This window comes from Mirounga angustirostris, unplaced genomic scaffold, assembly GCF_029215605.1.
Source record: "Mirounga angustirostris isolate CCGP_5_RB_7025 unplaced genomic scaffold, mMirAng1.0.hap1 SCAF_6, whole genome shotgun sequence".
NCBI classification, from domain to species: Eukaryota; Metazoa; Chordata; class Mammalia; order Carnivora; family Phocidae; genus Mirounga; species Mirounga angustirostris.
Window position 1 is genome coordinate 47,543,351 of NW_026991714.1, and position 22,123 is coordinate 47,565,473.

At 36.2% G+C, this 22,123-nt stretch overlaps 1 protein-coding gene across 1 annotated transcript in view; it reads right to left on the minus strand.

Moving 5' to 3' along the window:
* The window catches only part of TDRD5 (tudor domain containing 5), a 101,304-nt gene that overhangs the window by 66,083 nt on the left and 13,098 nt on the right, over positions 1 to 22,123 (minus strand). Inside the window, exons 5-6 of the mRNA XM_064594247.1 lie at positions 12,400 to 12,483; positions 8,947 to 9,003 (exon numbers count right to left, since the gene is read on the minus strand). Coding sequence (XP_064450317.1) covers positions 8,947 to 9,003; positions 12,400 to 12,483 — 141 coding nt within the window. The remainder of the gene's footprint in view (positions 1 to 8,946; positions 9,004 to 12,399; positions 12,484 to 22,123) is intronic.

The following is a 22,123-nucleotide window of genomic DNA, read 5'->3' on the forward strand; positions in this document are numbered from 1 at the left end:
ATTTGTTCTGTTCTACTCTTCAGTTTTATTATTTATATGTTGGCTATTCTTTCCATGTTTTCAAAGTCTGTTACTTTCTCTTAAATCTTTACCTTTGTTCATTTTTTCCTTACATATTCTTATAAAAAATTTCAAATACCTCTCTGTCAAATAAATAAATAAATAAATAAATAAATAAATAAATAAATAAATAAAATCTTTAAAAGGGGGGGCACCTGGGTGGCTCAGTCGTTAAGTGTCTGCCTTCGGCTCAGGTCATGATCCCAGGGTCCTGCTCCAGCAGGAAGCCTGCTTCTCCCTCTCCCACTCCCCCTGCTTGTGTTCCCTCCCTCTCTCACTGTGTCTGTCAAATAAATGAAATCTTTAAAAAAAAAAGTTTCAAATACAACAAAAGGTTAAAGACTTGGACAATGAACATTTATCACCTCATGATATAATTATTGGTATTCTGCTATATGCTTTATCATCTATCCATCCATCTACCTACCAATCCATCTTATCTTTTTTATACATTTTTAGAGTAACCTCCAAATATCAATACCCTTCACCCCAAAATGAGTTAGCATGCACATAATTAACTGAGTTCAATATGTTAGTTTTTTAAGGTAAAATTGACATACAGTGAAACATTTAAAACTTAAGCCTACCAATTAGCTTTGATAAAAGCAAAACTGTGTAAATTGGGATTTTAGTGGGCACATCATTGACTGTACTCTTTAGGAAGCTCATGATGTGACTCAGCCCCAGAAAATATGTTAGACCTGGAAATATTTCAAACTTTTAAGTATATACATATATAAATGGCACTTAAAAATCTTTAGAGTAGAAGAGATAAACCAAGAAATGGACCTATAGTTCATTTCTTTTTAGAGCTGAATACTCCATTGTTTGGATATACCATTATTTACCCATTCACCTACTGAAGGACATTCTAATCACTTCCAAGTTTTCACAATTATGAATAAAGGTGCTGTAAACATCTGTGTGCAAAAAAAAAAAAAAAAAAAAAGCAAAACTGTGTAACCCAAAGCCCTGTTCAATATACAGAACACTTCCATCAGTTCAGCAAGTTCTCCCTTTCCCAGAGACAAACAACTCTTTTCCACCACAGATTAACTTTGGCTATTCCAGCACTTCACATGGAAGACATCCTACAGCACTATTCTGTGTGAGGCTTCATTCAACACCGAGTGTTTCTCAGATTCATCCATGTTGGTTCATGTATTAGCTTATTTCTTCTTAATGGTGAATAAGTATTTCATTGTAAAAATATACCATAATTTCTTTATTCATTTTCCCATTGGTGAATAATGGGGGTTGTTTTCAGTTTTGGCAATTAAGTATAAAGCTATTATAAATACTATGTGCAAGTCTTTTGGGGAGGGGGACACAGGCTTTGGTTTCTCTTGGAAAATAAGAGTATAATCCTGGGTCAAGGGGGTAAATATATAATTACTTTATAAGAAACAGAACATTTTCCAAAGTAGTTGTACCATTTTATACTTGCATCAAAAATGTATGAGAGTTTATATTTGTGCTTTGTGCTATTAATCACTCACATATCTGCATTTGCAAACTGTTCAGATCTTTTTGCAATTTTTTTTAATGGAGTTGTCTGGCTTTCTAACTTCCCTAATAATTACTTGAAAAATGGTGTTTAATTTCCAAATTATCTGAAAGGCTAATACTTAAATAATTTACTGTTTGATTTGTAATTTAATCCCTTCTTAATCAGAAAACATACTCTAAGATCTCAATATTTTGAAATTGGTTAAGACTTATTTCTATAGCCAACTAAATGTTCTATCTTGGCAAATGTCCCATATATACTTGAACAGAAAGTGTATTCTGCAGTGTTGAGTCTAGTGTTCCATAAAATAGACCAAGATGGTAGAGAGAGTGGTTCAGATTTTCTATGTCCTTATGCATTTTTTAGCTATCCTATTAATCGCTGGAAAAAGAAAATCTATTTATGGAATTCACTATTTTGTCAATTTTTGGATCATTTATTTTAAAATATTAGATAAATACACATTTAAATGTTGTGTCTTCCTAAGAATTGATCCTTTGCCCTTCCTAAGAACTGATCCTTTACCAAATGGTCCTCTGATAATACATATTGCATTGAACTGTTTTATCTGAATTTTTTTAATTGTTTTTATGCTTATTTCATTTACTGTCTTATTCATCTTTTACTTTCAGTCTCTGTCTTTATATTTACAGTGTGTTTCTTGTTAATGTCAGCTAGTTGCATCTTGCCTCTACATCTGGTCTCATAATTTCATTAATTCTAATATTTCACCCACTTACATTTATGAAATTAATATAATTGGATTTACAGCTACCATTTTGCCATTTTTTTAAGTAGGCTCCACGTCCAGTGTGGAGCCCAACACGGGGCTTGAACTCACAACCCTGAGATCAAGACCTGAGCTGAAATCAAGAGTTAGATGCTTAACTGACTGAGCCACCCAGGCATCCCACTATTTTTCTATTTAATTTCTTCTGACAGCTGAACAAGACAAGCTGAACACTAAACCCTATCTTCCCTTGGGTTTACTGAGTATTTTTGTATAATTCCATTTTAATTTCTCTACTGGCTTACTAGCTGCAACTCTGCATTTTTATGGCTGTTTTATACATCCTTAACTTTTCAGTACTACTGTACTACCTAACATAAAATATAAAGAGCCTTACAACCTATAGCTCCACTCATTATGCTATGGTTTTTGTGTGTATTACATCCACATATCCACATGTTACAAACCCAATTACACAATGTTATAATTTTTGCTTTAAGCAGTCATATATTTAAGTGATGAAAGTCTTTTATATATACCCATTTACCATTTCCTGTGCTCTTCAATTCTTCCTGCAGATTTGAGTGCAACCTAGCATCATTTTGTTCAGCCTAAAGAATGTTCTCTAGAATTTCTTATACTGCAGGGCTGCTTACTATTAACTTGCAATTTTTGATCATTTGAAAACTTTTTTTTTTTTTTAGGATTTTATTTACTTATTTAACAGAGACACAGCGAGAGAGGGAACACAAGCAGGGGGAGTGGGAGAGCGAGAAGCAGCTTCCTGCTAAGCAAGGAGCCCAATGCAGGGCTCGATCCCAGGACCCTGGGATCATGACCTGAGCCGAAGGCAGACACTTAACGACTAAGCCACCCAGGCACCCATGTCTTTTACTTTCATTCTTGAAAGATACTATCACTAAATATAAAATATTGGCCTAACATTATTTTTTCTTTGAGCACTTTAAAGATATCCTTCCACTCTCTTTTAGTCATTATTGTTTCTAATGAGAAGTCAGCCATCATTCGTATCATTGTCCCTCTGTTTCTTTCACTGCTTTCAGGATTTTCTCTGAAAATCATTTTTCACTGGATGCTCTCAGAATTTTCTAATTATCTTTGGTTTTCTGCAGCTACTATGATGTGCCTGTGTAAAGTTTTCTTTATATTCACTGTGTGAGGTTATCTGGGCTTCTTAAATCTGTAAACTTCTTTCACAAAAATTTGGAATATGTTCAGCCATTTTTTCAAATATTTTCCTATTTCCTCTCCTTTCTTTCTCTCCTTACCAATTACATCTACATTAGACCATCTGGTATTGTCCTACCAGTCTCTCAGACTCTGTTTTTTTTATCTTTCATTTATTTTCTCTGTTCTTCAGACTGAATCATCTCTACTGATCTGTCCTGAAGTTCACTGGTGCTTTCTTCTGCCGTTTCCAATTTGTTAAGATACTGCAGTGAATTTTTTTTTTTTACTTCTAGTAAATCTTGTTTTTTTATATTTTTTCTCCAGTAAGACCTGTTATCTGTTCATTCAATATGAACACATATTTCTTTATATCCTTTAACAGGACAATAAAAGTTCTTTTAAAACCCTTTTTCTGGGGTGCCTGGGTGGCTCAGTCAGTTAAGCGGCTGCCTTCGGCTCAGGTCATGATCCCAGGGTCCTGGGATCGAGCCCCACATCAGGCTCCTGGCTCAGCAGGAAGGCTTCTTCTCCCTCTCCCACTCCCCCCGCTTGTGTTCCCTCTCTTGCTGTGTCTCTCTCTCTGTCAAATATTTTTTTTAAAAAAACTTTTTTCTAACTTCAACATCTACATCACCAATATTTCCATTGCTTACTTTTTCTCTTCACCAAGGATCATATTTGTTTCTTAACAGATATCTAGTAAATTGGTTTGTATCCTGGACATGATGAATGATATATTAAGAAGACTCTGGGGCACCTGGGTGGCTCAGTTGGTTAAGCGACTACCTTCGGCTCAGGCCATGATCCTGGAGTCCCGGGATCGAGTCCCGCATCGGGCTCCCTGCTCGGCAGGGAGTCTGCTTCTCCCTCTGACCCTCCTCCCTCTCATGCTCTCTGTCTCTCATTCTCTCTCTCTCGGATGAATAAATAAAATCTTTAAAAAAAAAAAAAAGAAGACTCTGGAATTGTTCATATTCCTTTTAAGCCGATTGCTTTTTGCTTTGTTTTAGCAGGCAGTTGGGACGAACTTAAACTCTCTCTGTAATGATCAACAGCTGAAATATATTCAGTTCTTTTAGCCTTACTAGGCTACTTTGACCTTGCTGCAACCATGTGTAGTTCAACTGTCAACCAGAGATTTGGGAAGAATTTATGTGCAGAATTTGGTGCTCCGAGTTCTCTGTAGCTCTCTCCATCCTAAAATTTCTCCCCTTCTTTCAGCTGCTTACATACCTCTAAACACTATCCTTTGGTTCTTCAAGCCAGTATAAACTTCTGGTTTTTGTCCAAATCCAAAATTCCAAACACTGGATGGGGCCTGCCATCAGGCCAAAATCCAGGCAAATAAAAGTGTCATTCCCTCTTCCAGATGCTGAATCCTGTCCAGTTTCTGCCTACTTTTAGATATTGATCTAGTATCTTCAGACAGTGATTTTTTTAAACTTTGTCCAGAATTTACAATACTTATCTTCAAGATTGTTCCAATACAGGCTACTCAGACATACCATCTTAATTTACTTGTGTGCCTGAGTTTCTCACTAGATTTCAAAATCTTACAGAGACTTTTTATGCCTAGATCCCCAGTGCCTCCTTCATTTCCCTTTAATTTTCAAAATGTTCCTCATATTTACCTGTTCTTTTCTGAGGGCATTATCTGTTGTATTTTTAGCTCTTGTCATCTTTGTAGTTTAGTCTTCATTTTGGAAATGATTTTTTTCTTTTGTTTCTAATTTTGCCCCATCTATTATAACTTTATTTCCAAATTCATATATTTCAGATTTATGTTGTTTATGAAAGAACAACTTTCTTAATCTATCTTTTTGTATCACTTTCTTAACGTATCTTTTTGAAAAAGCAGGCTTCAGGTTTGATCTGTATGAGAGGCATGCATTTCTGACATGCTTTCACTATCTATAGATAAATTCTTCTTCTCCTTATTCTTTTTTCTTAACACACTGAAGAAGTTTGGCCCTGATCCTCTTCTGTTGCATATCTTACATTAAATTCATTTTCCTAATCTGTAGAACATTCTGGACGGCTTTTCTGCTTCAGACCTCCTCCTTCTACTATTTTCATATATTGTTAAAAAATACAGTACCGTAATACAGCCACAGAAGTTCCTCAAAAAGTTAAAAATAGAAATACCATATGATCCAATAATTTCACTATTGGGAATTTACCCAAAGAAAATGAGAACACTAATTTATTTAATTTATGCACCCCTATGTTTACTACAATATTATTTACAACACCCAAGATAAAGGAAGCAACCTAAGAGTCCATTAAATGAATGGATAAGGAAGATGTGGTACACACACACACACACACACACACACACACACAAGTATTACACAGCCATAAAAAGGATGGGACCTTGCCACTTGCAACAACATGGATGAACCTAGAGGGTACTATGCAAGGGAAACAAGTCAGACTGAGAAAGACAAATAACATATGACTTCACTCATATGTGGAATATTAAAAGAAATGAATAAACAAACAAAAAGCAGAATCAGACCTGTAAATACACAGAACAAACTGATGGTTGCCAGAAGGCAGGGGATGGGGAGGATGGGCAATTGGTGAAAGGGAGTGGGAGATACAGGCTTCAGTTATGGAAGGAATAAGTCACAGGAATAAAGGCACAGCATAAGGAATATAGTCAGTGATATTGTCATAGCACTGTATAGTAACAGATGGTAGCTACACTTGTGGGAGAATAGCATCATATTTAAACGTTGAGCTGCCATGAAGTATACCTGAAACTAGTAATATGGTCAACTACACTCAAATTTAAACATTTATATATACATACATAGTAGCTTGTTTTTGAAATATTCTGGCTCTCTTCTCTTAATCCTACTTACATCTGGACCCTTCTTTTTCTATGGTCCCTATCCTGCTCAATTTTTCTCTCTTGTCTGGTCCTATCTGGAAGGGACCTCTGGCCTGTCCATTTCAAGAATTCACAGAGGCTATAAATGCTCCAGCCTGATTCAAGCCTTACCATGAGACACTCTCTGCTATTAGACTGATATTATCCAGTTTCGGCTGCTGTTTTCAAAATGGCTTGCTCTACTGTCTAGTGAATTATCTCATGGTTACTTTGTAACTTTTTTGTCCCCAGATCCATCAGAAATTGGCTCCCCTGCTTCCCTGTTTTCTCCTGACACAGACACTGGCAACATGAAGACCTTGTGGCCGCTGGCAATTACTCCCCACACAATTGTTCTTAGAAAATATATTACCCAATTTTGTTGTAGATATTGTCAGCGGATTTTTAGTTTTGCTATCTAGTTTCTCTGTCTTTATGTGGAGCCTCAGGAAAAACCAAAACCTATGCTGCCAATGCACTATCTTCCCTTCAATTAGCAATTGAACAAGCCATTTTGAACAAATGACAGACTACTGAGCAGGTAGTTCAAGAGGGCAAATCACACAGGTATAGCTTTTACATCACACTGGATAAATAAAGGGTTAAGCAAGTGTTTCTACAAGTCAGAACAAAAGTTAAAATAAATCTATACTTCCTATATACTTCTAATCACGAAGCTGAATTTCTGCTTGTTTACTAAGAAAAGCAAAGAGCTTTGCTGTAACATTAAAAGGTTTGTTTTAACTTCTCCAGGATTGCTGACTTGTAACCTTAACACCTTGAACTTTTATTACAAGCTACATTTGACTGTGGTATAAAACTATTCACTCTGAGTTGTGAATCTGGCATAGGAGACTAATTTTACCCATAAATTTTATGGTAATTAAGTCATTCTATTACAGACTTTATTCTGGAATTTCATTATTAGGTAAGTTAATTTGCTGGTTCATCAAAAAAAATCAAGACCCCTTGTTTTAAGTCTATTTGAAATAAACTGTGTGGCACTAAAAGATTCATATTTTTAAAACAATGGGAACTTAAGTTGTCTCCATCACTATCCAAGGGATGGATGCCTATCTTTTCAATCTTTCTTCTCTTTCTTCTAAGAATTAATATTTACTGAATAATTACTATGTGGCAGGCACTGTTCTAAATATTTCATTTTTAAGTCATTAAAACTTTGCAAAACTCGGGGCGCCTGGGTGGCTCAGTCGTTAAGCGTCTGCCTTCGGCTCAGGTCATGGTCCCAGGGTCCTGGGATCGAGCCCCGCATCGGGCTCCCTGCTCGGCGGGAGCCTGCTTCTCCCTCTCCCACTCCCCCTGCTTGTGTTCCCTCTCTTGCTGTGTCTCTCTCTGTCAAATAAATAAAATCTTTAAAAAAACAACTTTGCAAAACTCTCTTACATAATATTATCCTGACTTTACGTGTCATTTATAAACCAGCACATAGAGGTTAAGGTATTAACCATTATGCTGTAGTAGCTCACAAAATCTGTGTTTATATCTGCAAATATATGACAGTTTTCATGGCACAGAAGTTAAGATTTAGGATTCTGAAGCCAGGCTGCCTGGGGTTCAAATCCTGACTCCACCCGTTACTATCTGACCCGTAGGCAAGTTACTTCTCTGTGCCTCAGTCTATCATGAAAATCAAATGAATTACAATATGAAAGGCATTCAGAATAGAGCCTAGCACAGAGCTAACATGTATACAGATCTTACCATTTTTTTAAATTGGATATAAGGCAGTGTCTAAATTACCATTCTGCAACGTGATTTTTTCACTAAACAGACGATGATTCCATGTTGCAGAATAAACCTAGTTCATTTTATCTACTATTCCATCACATAAATGTCAATCTCTATTTATCCATTCTCCTATTGACAGTCGTTTAATCTGCTTCCAGTTTTTCATTCTGCTGCCAGGTGCACGGGTCTTATGCAGATCTCCATGTGCACACACGTAAGAGTTTCTCTAAAGTATGTATGTAGAAGTGGAAATGCTGGATCACTGGGGGTGCTTGTCTTCAACTTTACTTGCTACTGTCAAAATTCCAAAGGGGTTTTGTCCCACGAACAGTGGATGACATATTCTGTTTTTCCACATCCCCACTGACACTTGGCATTGTCAGACTTTAAAAATAAATTAACTTTTGGGGCGCGTGGGTGACTCAGTCGTTAAGCTTCTGCCTTAGGCTCAGGTCATGATCTCAGGGTCCTGGGATCGAGCCCCGCATCAGGCTCCCCACTCAGCGGGAAGCCTGCTTCTCCCTCTCCCACTCCCCCTGCTTGTGTCCCTTCTCTCGCTGTGTCTCTGTCAAATAAGTAAAATCTTAAAAATAAATTAATTAACTTTTATTCTAATAATACTATTAAATGGTAAAGATAACCTATATATAATGAAGTACTTATAAAGGATCATATTCTTAACTCTTTTAGTAAAGAAAATGATAGCAAAATGCAAAACAAAATATTGAAATTCTAGAGCATAGGTGGGAGATCCAAGAAATAGACACAAAATTTCTATCCACCACCATAAGGCATAAAAAAACCATGGTTGATGAAAAAGAAAATACTCACCTCAAATTCTCTGAGCAGTTTAGACATAAGCAAACCCTCTGGAAACTTGGATACAACCTAACAGAAAATAAAATACAATATAAATAGACACTATTAGGATGCTGGCTAACAAAATATCAAAATAAAACCATATAAACTTAAATAGTAAAAAAGGTAAAAAAAAAAAAAATAACATTACTGAATGAATGAATTAAAAGTCACAATAATTTTTAGATCAGTTTCCAGTTTTAAAAAAGGATGTAACAACAACAACAAAAAGGCTTCCAACATTTCCAGAGTCGAGAAATCATTCTTGCACCATACTGCAATGCCGCAGGTCTCTAGAAATTCCTACAATTCTTTAGCTAATATATTTAGCTTTAGCTCACATAAAGTAAAAATCCTACAGCATAATTTCAAGCATTTTATTTTAAAGATTTTATTTTTAAGTAATCTCAACACCCAGTGTGGGGCTCAAACTCACAATCCCGAGATCAAGAGTCACATGCTCTACCAACCAAGCCAGCCAGGCATCCCTCAAGCATTTTAAATGGTAGAAAAGAAATAAAATGGATACTATAGAAAACTTTGAAAAACAGAATTGAGCAAAGAAAAAATTATCATAGTCATTGTTGCCCATATGTACATAAAAATACCTATATTTAATGTAAAAATAAGGTCATCATTTCCAAAACAAGTTTTTTATTATCATACCACAAACAATTTTCCATGTCAGTAAATATGGATCAACATGTATACTGGCTATAGAGTTATCAAATTATTCCATATAAATTTATTTACTTGATCCTCTATTTATGGGTGTGTCCTGTGTTTTATTGTCACAAATATTATAATTATTTTCATATTTGCATCTTGCACACTTGTCCAATTACCTTTTAGGAAAAATTCCTAAAAGCAGACTTATTCTATCCCAATAAAGTGTAAAAAGTTTTGTGTTGTCCCAGATTTTTCCAAATATTACATGTTTCATTAAAAAGGCTAAATCAAGCTTCAGAAAAATATAAAAATGATTCCAAAATCCTGTGACCAGAGATAACTGTTGCTGCTTTTCATAAATCATCCTTTCAGAAACCTCTTATGTAGACACACACATTATACATAATTTTACATGAAAGGACAATACTAAACTTGTTATTCTATAACACCTGTTTTTAAAGTCAAACAATAGATCAAGGAGATACTTCCATGAAAATTAATTGAGATATACGTAAACTTTCTTATGAGCCTCATGATACTGTCTAGTTTGAGTAGTTAATTTAACCAATCCTTTACCAATGAATGTTTAATTTTCCTTTAATTTTTTGTTACCATAAGAAATCATATTGAACATTCTTAAATAAATAATTGTTGGATACACAGTCAATGTCCAAACAAAAAAACAGGGTTTGAATGTACCATGGTTTTTGCATTTCTCCCAGTAAAACCACAACATCCGAAATGGAATAATTTAAAGCAGTAAGAGTCGTAACAGCACTCTGATCATTCAAGTAAGAATAGCTCCCACCAAAATTTTAAGTGTACATACCCTTCAACCCGATACATTAACAGCCAAAGAGCTTTCACAAATTAACAAGGAAAAACAACAAATTAGGCCAAAGACATGAACAGGTAATTCACATAAGAAATATAAGTGGCTATCAGTTTATCTTCTGGATCACTAATTCATTCTTCTGCCTCACCTACCCTGGTTGTTAGAGTATCCAGTTTAGACTGCAACTCACTCATAGCATTTTTAAGTTCAGCCTGATTGGCTCTCATTTCTGCCCTTAGAGATTCTATATCGCCACTAATGGTTTTCTCAAGCCTAGCTATTGACTTCATAACTGCTACCCTGAAGTCTATCTCTGACATCCTGCTTATATCCATATCCATTAGGTCTGCAGGAGAAACCATTGTCTCTGGTTCTTCTCTTTGTTAGGAGTTCCTCCTCCTAGTCATTCTGTTGAGGGGTGGTTGAGGAAATGTACAGAGTCCTAAATATCAACCACAATCCAGGCAAGATGCAGCCTGGGAAAATCCGGAGCAGTCAAAAGCCACCACCGAAAAAGCAAAGCCAAAATGAAACCCAAGAATAAAATTTATGAAATTAAAAAAATTTTAAAAACATTAAAAATTAAAAAATTTTTAAAAGGGGGGGATAAGGGGAAGAGGGGCTATAATCTCTCAATGTGGGCAAGGTAGGGTGTTTCAGTACTTCCTGGGTGTATTTTGTTCTCTTTGTTAGAGGACACTACTTCACAGAGTTACAGGGAAAATAAAACAGGTACATATATAAAGGTAGCATTGAATAGGGAAAAAAGGACTACATTGAAATTTTATCTATTAAAAAAATATTTGTATATATATAATTAATTATAAATTTATATATATTATATATTTATATTTATATATAGACCCCTATATATATGTATATAGACCCCAGAAAACGAATTAAGGATCTCAGAAGGGAGGGGATAACTGGATGATGGGTATTAAGGAGGGCACATGTAGTGATGAGTACTGGGTGTTATACACAAACAATGTATCATTGAACACTACATCAAAAACTAATGATGTACTATACAGTGGCTAACTGAACATAAAAATAATTATAAAAATATATAAATGGCTACTAAGCATATGAAAGATGCTCAGATGTAAAAGTCAAGAGGTATAAATTACAACATTATTGGAAAATAACATTTCACCATGAGTGGGAGTGCAAATCTGTTCAAACCTTTTAGAGGGCAATTTAGTATTAATGACCAAAACTAAATTACTCAATGCCTTTGACAAGTCCACTTCTAGATACATATTCGAGGACATTAACCGTAACATTTTTTTAATATCCAAGGCTAGAAACAACCCCAATTTAATCAATCGCAGATCTCATAAACGAAAGTGCACTGGCAGAATGAAATGCCATGTAATGTTTAGAATAATATCTGACATACATATATATGAAACTGATACTGGAAAGATCTTGAACTGTTTGCTAACAATGATTTACAGGGGTAAGGGGAAGAAAAAAAGGAGGACAGCATTTATGGAAGAATTCCATTTTCTAAATAATTTTGAGAACATTAAAAATTATTAGGAGTGGGGCGCCTGGGTGGCTCAGTCGTTAGGCGTCTGCCTTCGGCTCAGGTCATGATCCCAGGGTCCTGGGATCGAGCCCCGCATCCGGCACCCTGCTCGGCGGGAAGCCTGCTTCTCCCTCTCCCACTCCCCCTGCTTGTGTTCCGCTATATCTCTCTCTGTCAAATAAATAAAATCTTTAAAAAAAAAAAAATTATTAGGAGTAATTTTTTTTTCCTGATCTTAAAAGAATAGCCACTCCATTTGCAATATATTTGAAAAGATCAGGTATAATTATAAAATAAACACTCATAAGCAAAGTAAATTTAACCACAAATGAGATCTAAATGTATAATTAATTTTCATATTCATTTCCCAGAAACAGAAAATACTTACAAATCTTATCTTATGCTTTAGTTCTGGATTGATAGTCCCTCCAGGTCCAATTTGTGCAATAACTGATTTGAATGTGTTCTCCAACTATGGGGAAAAAAAAAAAGTTCAAGTTATAATCCAAAAAGAAAAAGATCAAAGGTAAATCTGAACAATATGTAAAAGGAAACCTCTACCACAGGAAATGTCTTTCAATCAAATGGGTAAATTCTTAAGAGGCACTATAACATTTCATACCATATAAAATATATTTAGAGTAGATGGAATCTATAAAACAACACTGCAATTTTCCAGGATAATTAACATTCTCTGAAACAATTAGATTCTAGAGTATTCCATTTTTCAAACTCCTACTCAATCTCCTACTCTTACCCAGACAGGGTTTTTGTTACTAATTTTCTTCTGTTTATAAAAATTAGATGTTTATTAAACATATGCTTAGTGAATGCCAAATGCAAGGAAGGGACTGAATGGTGGAAGGTCCTAGGAGGCAGGAAGGAATGTGAGCCAGGGTAGGAAGGAAAAGCTCTTCTGTTGTAACAGAAAAGAAGGGAGAAAGAACCAGGTGGGATACAGAATGTGGGGTCAGAAGGTAGAGTGACTAATGGCTTCAGTATCCTGAGTTCAGCAGCAAGGCCCACTCCTAAGACTTAGAGGGAAAGGGGAGACAGTTCAGGCAGTTGAGAAAGCAGAAAAGTAAGGTGAGAAAACGATGGAGGATTATCCAAAAGCAACAGGCAGGGAGTAAAGACAGGAGAGGCATAAGCTAAGACAACAGAGCTCTAAGGATTTTAGCTGAGACAAGCCAAAGGCAAAGAGATCCCAATAAGGTAGAAGATGATGTACAGGACTATTTGGAAAAATAAGCCAGAAGCTCAGGCAGTTATGGTCAGAGAAGCATGACGAACATGCAGACAACCCCACCAGGCGAACAGCCACGTCAGGGGAGGCCTAAGTGAATCAAAGACCATGGATTCGCATTTCTCCCAGTAAAACCACAACATCTGAAATGGGATGATTTAAAGCATTAAGAGTCATAATGTATGTTTAAAGATAGTAAGCAGGAAAAATAGAGGCTAGGAAAGACACATTACCTAAAATCCTATCACATAGACAGAATCACTATGAATATTTTTTCCTTCTAAACTTTGTATTTTTTCATCTTTCTTCTTGTTTTCACTTGGCCTGTCATTACTTACAAACTGTATAACCTCTTAAGTCTCAGTTTCTTCACCTGGAAAATGAAGACGATTTCAGTATCTTGTAAGATTATAGGAAAAGGGGCTGGGGGGAGGGAGATTAGATTCCTAGGATTATATCGCTAGCTTTCACAAAAAGCCTCAGCCCTGGGGCTTATGTTCTTCATACTTCTTCTGCATCTGCCATCAGAGAACTTGCCAAAGCTCTCCCAGTGAACAGTTAAGAGAATCAAAAGAGAACTGATTCTTCACATCCCGACATGCTCCCCTCATTAGAAGAGTCAGTACAACTTCTTGTATTATCACTGTTTCAGGGGACCAAAAAAGGTCACGGCAGTGTCATCCCTCTCAAGCCACTTAAAACTAAGTAGGGAAATGAGATAAAAGCATAAACTGCTATAACCTACGGGTGACTTTGGGCATCACCAAAGAGGGACAGAAGCAGAGAAGGACCTATTATCACATTAGGTTATAAATATAGGGAAAGTTTCCTTTTTGAAGGACCCTGAAGGGTGGGGGGACACTGCAAAGAAGGGTGGTAGAGACGGCAATGAAGTCATAAGGAACATCATAAGCACAGGAAAAGGGGAAAAAAATAACTTGCCTGAAGGCACTAAGGAAGTAGTGGAAGAGAACACCGAAGGAGAAGGAAGTTACTACAGAATACCTTAGGCGCCAAACTAATGAGTTTTACTTGGTTATGTAGACAAAACCTTGAGATTTTCAGCAAGGGAGAGACACTATCAGAATTTTAATCTGTCAGCAGAAAATGATATTAGAGGTGGACAACCAACGGGGAGCCCAGTGCAACTCTCTGGATGGGAGTCTTAGACTAGGGAGTAAGACTAGAAAGAGGGGACATTATAAAGGTGGAATGCGGAATGCATAGAAATTAGGAAAGAATCCAGTGCAGGGGCTGATTCGAAAGGGATGAATAATAAGAGACCCAGGGAAACAGCCTCAAAGACGGCAAGTTTTAGGAGGAAATCTAAAGGACCTTGGAACACAGAGGTAGGTTTTTGCTGGTTTTTAACAAATTCCAAAAGTTTGGGGAACTGGGAGGTAAATGACAGGATGAGAATTACAAATGTGATTTTTCTCTCTGGAGTGTGGCTTGTGACAAGGTCAGCAAACGAAAGCCAGGGGCCAAATCTGGCCCACCATCTGTCTTTGTACTGCCCATAAGCTTGGAATAGTCTCAACATTTTTAAATAGTTGGGGAGGAAAACATAAAATGAATATTTTGTGACACATGAAAATTATATGATATTCAAATTTCAGTATTCATAAAAAAAATTTTACTGGAACATGCCACACTCACTCATTTATACATTATCTACATGATTGTGTTTCACCCCACAAGGGCAGAATTGTGTGTTTACAACAGAGACCATTTGGACCTCAAGCCTCAAATATTTACTGTGTGGCCCTTTAAAGAAAATAGTCGCCAGGCCTGGGCTTAAGATGTCAAAATGATAGGCTCTTAGCTAGGGACAGAATGCTTCTCGAGGAGGAAAAAAAAAATTTTTTTTGCCTCAAGCTAGAGCACTAAATTAAGCTGACTTTAAGCTGAATGGGGTAGGGAAGATTTCTTAAAGTTCAGCTAATCTTGGGGGTATCTATAACTGGAGGGTAGAAGTTATAATGAGGGGAAGGGCAGTAAGAGAGGAAGGTAATCAGTGATTGACACCAGGAAATAAGAGGGGACCCTGACTTCAATAATGCTTGTCTCAGATGCCTACCTAGCAAACACAAAGAATGGATAATAAATCAAGTGAACAAAAATATTATAGGGGCATAAGCAGAGATGGAAAGTGATGGGGAAAAAAATACCATATTCAGATAGGAGCCTCTAGGATCAGAGAAGAGGCAGAGAAGAGCTTTGAATCAAAAGATGATACTCCTCAAAAAAACGGACAAAACATGAATAGGCAATTAATAGTAAATTAAGCAATAGAAGCATGACGCTTAACCTCTAATAAACAGACATTAGTCAAATATAGTAACTTGCCTATCAAATTGGAAAATTATTTTCACAATAATGCCCATTTATTCAACAAAAATGTCCTGAACACATACTATGTGCTTCACAGTGGATATACAGGGGTAAATAAACTCAATATGGTCACTGCCTTCCTGGAACCTGGTAGTCTAGTGCGGGGAGACAGACATGAAATAATCATAAATATAATATATAACTGCAATTATGATAAATATCATGAAAAGACTCACAGAGTGTCATGAAGAAATAATATGCCCAAAGGCATTAGGAAAGAAATGGGAGATCTAACAGACTGGGTTGGTGGGGAGGGAGAGGTCATCTACACTGTGTATTAACAAAGGTACAGGAAAGACGCACACTCCATACACACCTTATCTGAGTGCTAACTGAAACAACTTTTCTGGAGGACAACCTAACTACATAAAAATACACATTCTTTTTGATGCAGTGATTGTCGCTCCAGAAATTTATCCTGTGAAGTAATGGAGATATATGCAAATTTGAGCAAGATTTTCATCACAAAGTTATTTTTAATAACAAACATTAGAAAGAGCCTTAATGCCTAACCAAGGTTACAAGTTAAATAAATTATGATGCATCCTACTGCCATTAAAAATTATGTTGCATCACAATACTTAATAATGTGGGATGTTCACAACTTACAGTTATGACTAAAAAAAAGCAGGTCACAAACCTGGGCCAGAATGATTCCAACTTTATTTAAAAGTAAAAAAAAAAAAAAAAAAAAAGTCACTTAGCATAATACTCTCTAGTTCCATCCATGTTGTTGCAAATGGCAAGATTTCATTTTTTTATGGTTAATATTACATTGCATGTGTGTGTGTGTGTCTACCACATCTTCTTTACCCATTTATCAGTTGATGGATACTTGGGCTGTTTCCCCATAATTTGTCTACTGTAGAAAATGCTGCTATAAACACTGGGGTACAAGTACACCTTTCAAAATAAGTCAGTCAGAAAGACAAATATATGATTTTACTCATATGTGGAATTTAAGAAACAAAATAAATGAGCAAAGGGGGAAAAAAGAGACAGAGAGGGAGACGGGGGGGGGGGGGGGCAAACCAAGAAAGGGACTCTTCACTGTAGAGAACAAACTGATGGCTCCCACAGGGGAGGCGGGGGCCATGGGTTGAAATAGGCGATAGGGATGAAGGTGTGCACTTGTGATGCGCGCCGGGCGATGTATGAAGTGCTGAATCACTACACTACGCACCCAAAACCAATGTAATACTGTATGTTAACTAACTGGAATTTAAATAAAAACTTTAAAAGAAAAAGTCAACTTTTCTGAGTGAGAAAAGCATAGGTGATTTTTTCTTTTCATCTGTGCTTTCCTGTATTTCAAATCTTCTACAATCAATCTCTATTACTTTGTAATAAAAAGTTTTAAAAAAAACAGACACCTGGGTGATATTTGGAAACATGAGGGTGGGAGCATTTTGGAAAGAAAATGCATGAAGCTAAAAGCAGAAATGAACAGAAGTGACATCCTTAGAGGAATATACTACAGCCCCGTGGCCATATGGTGAAACATAAATACATTTCTGATAAAGATCACAAAACTGGCACAGACACATATAGAAGCAAAGTTTTCAACTGCTGAAATATTTACTAGGTACCTCATCTGACAAGAAGCCGGGCAGTATGGAATGTGACTTGCCGTACTGAAAATTTCATCCAAACTCACAAGAAAACATACAGGGAACAGCTACTTTTAGTTGGCCAGGGAACACAACTTCCAAAAATTGAATTAATGAACCCATCAAACAGCTCCTGCTGACAGTAACTGTTTAATATACCCAGTTGCTTGTCCAGGATACTCTTAAAAGACAGTTGGGCCAGGTCAATCAAGGAAAATGAAAAAGCATCTTTTCTTATATCCAATACCAAGCACACCACATAATGCACATAAAAACTATCAACTCTTTGGTTGCAAATTAAAAGTTAGGTGCAAACTAACACCCATCCCTGATTTTTAATTCATTTAAGATCAGATCTTCTTTTATAATTCCAGGTTTACCTACTTTAAACCTCACGCTGAATGTTACAATGAAGTTTTCTGATGTGTAAGATGGGAGTGGAGTAGGATGGGGTACTCTTAGATACAGTATGAAGGCTAGAGAACCCAGAAATGCCAGATCCCTATTCCTTGATCAAACATTCTTACAGGCAATGACCTATTAATGGAAGCAAAGTAACACCATGGTAAGCTGTGATCTAAGACTACACGCAGACAGAGCATCTGAGGTTTCATTCCCTAGAAAATATGGCTAATCCATACTCATCCATTCACATTTTCATTCTCCATGTAAACATCCTCTCAGTCAATATAAAGGGAATTTAATAGAATTTGGTATAAAGATTATTCACATCTTGCAAAACAGAGTTTAAACTGTTCTAGCCATTTGCTTTGTGAAACAAAGCATGGCAATGAGCAAAGGGCAGCAGACCAAAGACCATGCCTGGCTGTTACTCTCAGAGGTGAAAGATGAAAAAATACTAATACTCACTTGACAAAGGAGAAATTTATTTTTATTCTTTTTAATAACATGATTTTCTTATGACAAAATAGCATATGTTCACTGTGGAAAAACAAAATAGAGTATCAAAAAGTCTGTAAATGTATAATTTAAATTTGTTATAGATCTGTTCTTTTTCTACACTAATACATACACTTGTAGAGTTCTGAGTAGGACCACAGAGCAAACTGTTACATCTGTAATTCTGAAGAAATGTCAAGTTGTACATTTATAAATACGATTATGTAGGATCTGATAATTATGTGGAGTCTGTCCTGCTAGCAAATTAAAATACATAGTTTAGGAATTAGAGCCCACTCTTTGGAACAAGATTCAAACAGCTCCCGTGGCAAAAACTTCAACTTGCAGTGAAATGTGGTTACTAGATTGTATATATGAGGAATTCTTGGAGCTGCATGAAACTCAAAGGAAAACAGTTACAGAAAAAGTGTCTGTGCATCCCTCTCATCCCCTCCGTGGAGCCATGCCAGGATCAAAGGTCCTGTGCATTTGTTATCGCCTGGTTCTGACAGTTACAGGCAGAGTCTTCCCACCAAATTCTATGGAGTTTAAAGTCGTTGCAAAAAAAATTGTACTATTATTAACATTTTTTCTGGAATTTTTAGTTAGTACAATAAATTTGGAAGATAGAAGAACTTCAAACATTGGAAAAAAACAAAGCAAACTTATCTTTCATTATTGAGATTTACACAGTTAATTTATTTGGACTCAATCATTTTGAGCTTTGCTTTGTTAGGGTGGGTACTATACTAACTGAATTTTGTTTCCTAAAATTCGTATGTTGAAGCCCTAACACCCAATGTGATGTTTTTTGTGATGGGGTCTGAGGGTGAGTACGGTATACACACACATACATACAAACACACACACACACAGGAATATTATTCAGCCGTAAAAAAGGAAAGAAATCCTACCATTTGTGACAACATGGATGGACCTTGAGGGCATTATGCTAAGGGAAATAACTCAGAGAAAGACAACCACTGTATGATCTCACTTATACACAGAATCTAAAAAACAAAACAAAAACAAAAACTTGAGCTCACAGATACAAGAACAGATGGTGGTATCCAGAGGCAGGAGTTTGGGAGTGGGTAAAATAGGTGGAGAGAGTAAAAAAGTACCAAATTCCAGTTATAAAAAGTCCTGGGGGGCGCTTGGGTGGCTCAGTTGTTAAGTGTCTGCCTTTGGCTCAGGTCATGATCCCAGGGTCCTGGGACGGAGCCCCGTGTGTGGCTCCCTGCTCAGCAGGCAGCCTGCTTCTCCCTCTCCCTCTGCCACTCCCCCTGCTTATGTGCGCTTGCTCTCTGTCAAATAAATATTTTTTAAATCTTTTAAAAAAAGTCCTAGAGATGTAATGTACGGCATGGCAAATATATTTAATACTATATGTATTAATGATATAGAATAATAAATATTACATAACATACATTATATAATTATAGTAACATTATATAATAGTTAATACAGTATTAATAATACTGTATTGTATAATTGAAAATTGCTAAGAGAGTAAATCTTAAAAGTTATCACAAGAAAAAATTTTAACTATGTGTTGTGATGGATGTTAAGTAGACCTACTGCAATCATTTCATATTATACACATGATATCAATGCATCAATGTTGAATATCTGAAACTAATATGTTAAATATATCTCAATTTTTTAAAACAATCAATAAAAAAATTTTTTAAAAGATATAACTCAGAAACAAATGGAGGAGATTAATACAGTCAGGTATGTGGGAAGAGGCATGGAGCTCCACACCCTCACCAGGCATGCCACTCTCCCCCCAAATGTCTACTGTTCACTAGCCTGGAAGCTCTCCAAATCCAACATATTGGGGGGTTTTTGAGGGTTTTGTCCCAACAGCATAACTGATTGACTTCATTCACCAGGGGCCAATGAGTCAACCTCCAGCCCCTTTCCTCTCTCAGGAGATTGGGGGTAGGACTAAAAGGTTCCAACCCTCTAATCACATTGTTGGCTCCAACTGGCAACCAGCCCCCATCTTAGGTGATTTCCAAAAGTCACATCATTAACAATAAAAGACACCTTTAAAGCTCTCATCGCTTTAAAAATTCCAAGGGTTTTAGGAGCTCTGTGCCAGAAAAGAGAAAAGAATGTATTTTTTATATAGTAAATCACAGTATCACATCCTATAATCATCTTAATGGATGGAGAATATTTCTATATACATCCAAGGAAAAAAATCTCAGAATCTAGGAACAGAAGGGAATTTCCTCAACCTGGTTTATGGCATTTATAAAAATGGTACAGTTAAAACCAGAGTTAATGATGAAAAACTGAATATTTTTCCCCCACAGTCAGGAACAAGGCAAGAATTTCCACTCTCACCACTTCTATGCATTATTATACCAGAGAGCCCAGCCTATCTAAGAAGGAAAAAAAGGCATACAGATTGAAAAGGAAGTAAAACTGTCTACTCCCAGATGGTATGATGATCTATGCAGAAAATCTCAATTCTGGGGCACCTGAGTGTCTCAGTCGGTTAAGCGTCTGACTCTTGATTCTGGCTCAGGTCACGATCTCAGGGTCCTGGGATCAATCACCACTCCCCCAATCACATCAGGTTCCATGCTCAGGGTCAGGAGTCTGCTTAAGGATTTCTCTCCCTCTCCCTGTGCCCCTCCCCTCTCTCTCTCTATGAATAAGTAAATAAATCTTTTTTTTAAAAAATCCCAACTCTACAAAATAGCTACTAGAATGATCTGAACTACAGAAATAAGTTTATCAAGTAACTTGATTTAAGGTCACAAGATAAAGGTCAATATACAAAAAAGTCCAATTAATTTTCTATATATTAGAAACAATTAACTAGAAAATAAATTGAAAACATCCTTTATGATATCAAAAATATGAAAAATGTGGGGGTAAAATTTAACAAAATATATGCAGGCCTTGGGTACTTAAACTATAAAACAGTACTGAAAACTTAAAAGACCCAAATGGAGAAATATACTATGCCCATGGATCAATATTGTTAAGATGTCAATTCTCCACAAACTTATCTATAGACCCAATGTAATTCTGATGAAAATCACAAGAGGCATATTTATTTTTGGTAGAAATTAACAAGCTGATTTATATCAAATTAAGTTTATATGAAAATGCAAAGAACCTAGAGTAGACAAAGCAATTTAAAAAAAAAAGTTGTAAGACTTAACTATATAATTTCAAGATGTTATAAAACTAGAGTAATAAGATAGTGTGGTATTGACAAAAGAACATGTAAATCAATGACCAGAAGAGAGTCCTAAAACCTACATATACAAGAGGTCAACAGATTTAACAGAGGTGCCAAGTAATAAGGTAGTTCAGTGAGAAAAACAGTGTTTTACAAAAAATAGTGCTAAAGGAATTAGCTAGCCATTGCATAAAACTTTGATCCATATTGGTACCTTACATAAAAATTAACTTGAAATGGATAATAGAGGGGTGCCTGGGTGGCTCAGTCATTAAGCGTCTGCCTTCGGCTCAGGTCATGATCCCAGGGTCCTGGGATCAAGCCCCGCATCGGGCTCCCTGCTCCGCGGGAAGCCTGCTTCTCCCTCTCCCACTCCCCCTGCTTGTGGTTCCCTCTCTCGCTGTGTCTCTGTCAAAAAAATAAATAAAATCTTTAAAAAAAAAGAAAGAAAGAAAAATAAATGGATAATAGACCTAAGAATTAAAATCATAAAACTTCTAGAAGAAAACACAGAACATTTTTGTGACTTATATATTCAACAAAGTTTAGGTAGGCAAGAATCAAAAGAAAAATATAAGTAAATTAGATTTCAACAAAGTTAATGGCTTCTGCTTCATGAAAGACAGAACTAAGGAAATGAGACAAGCATAACATGTCTCTGGTAAAGGACTTGTACCCATTCATATATAATTCTTCCAACTCAACACAAATCTCAATTCTTAAGAATGAGCAAAGGATGTGAAGAGATACTTTA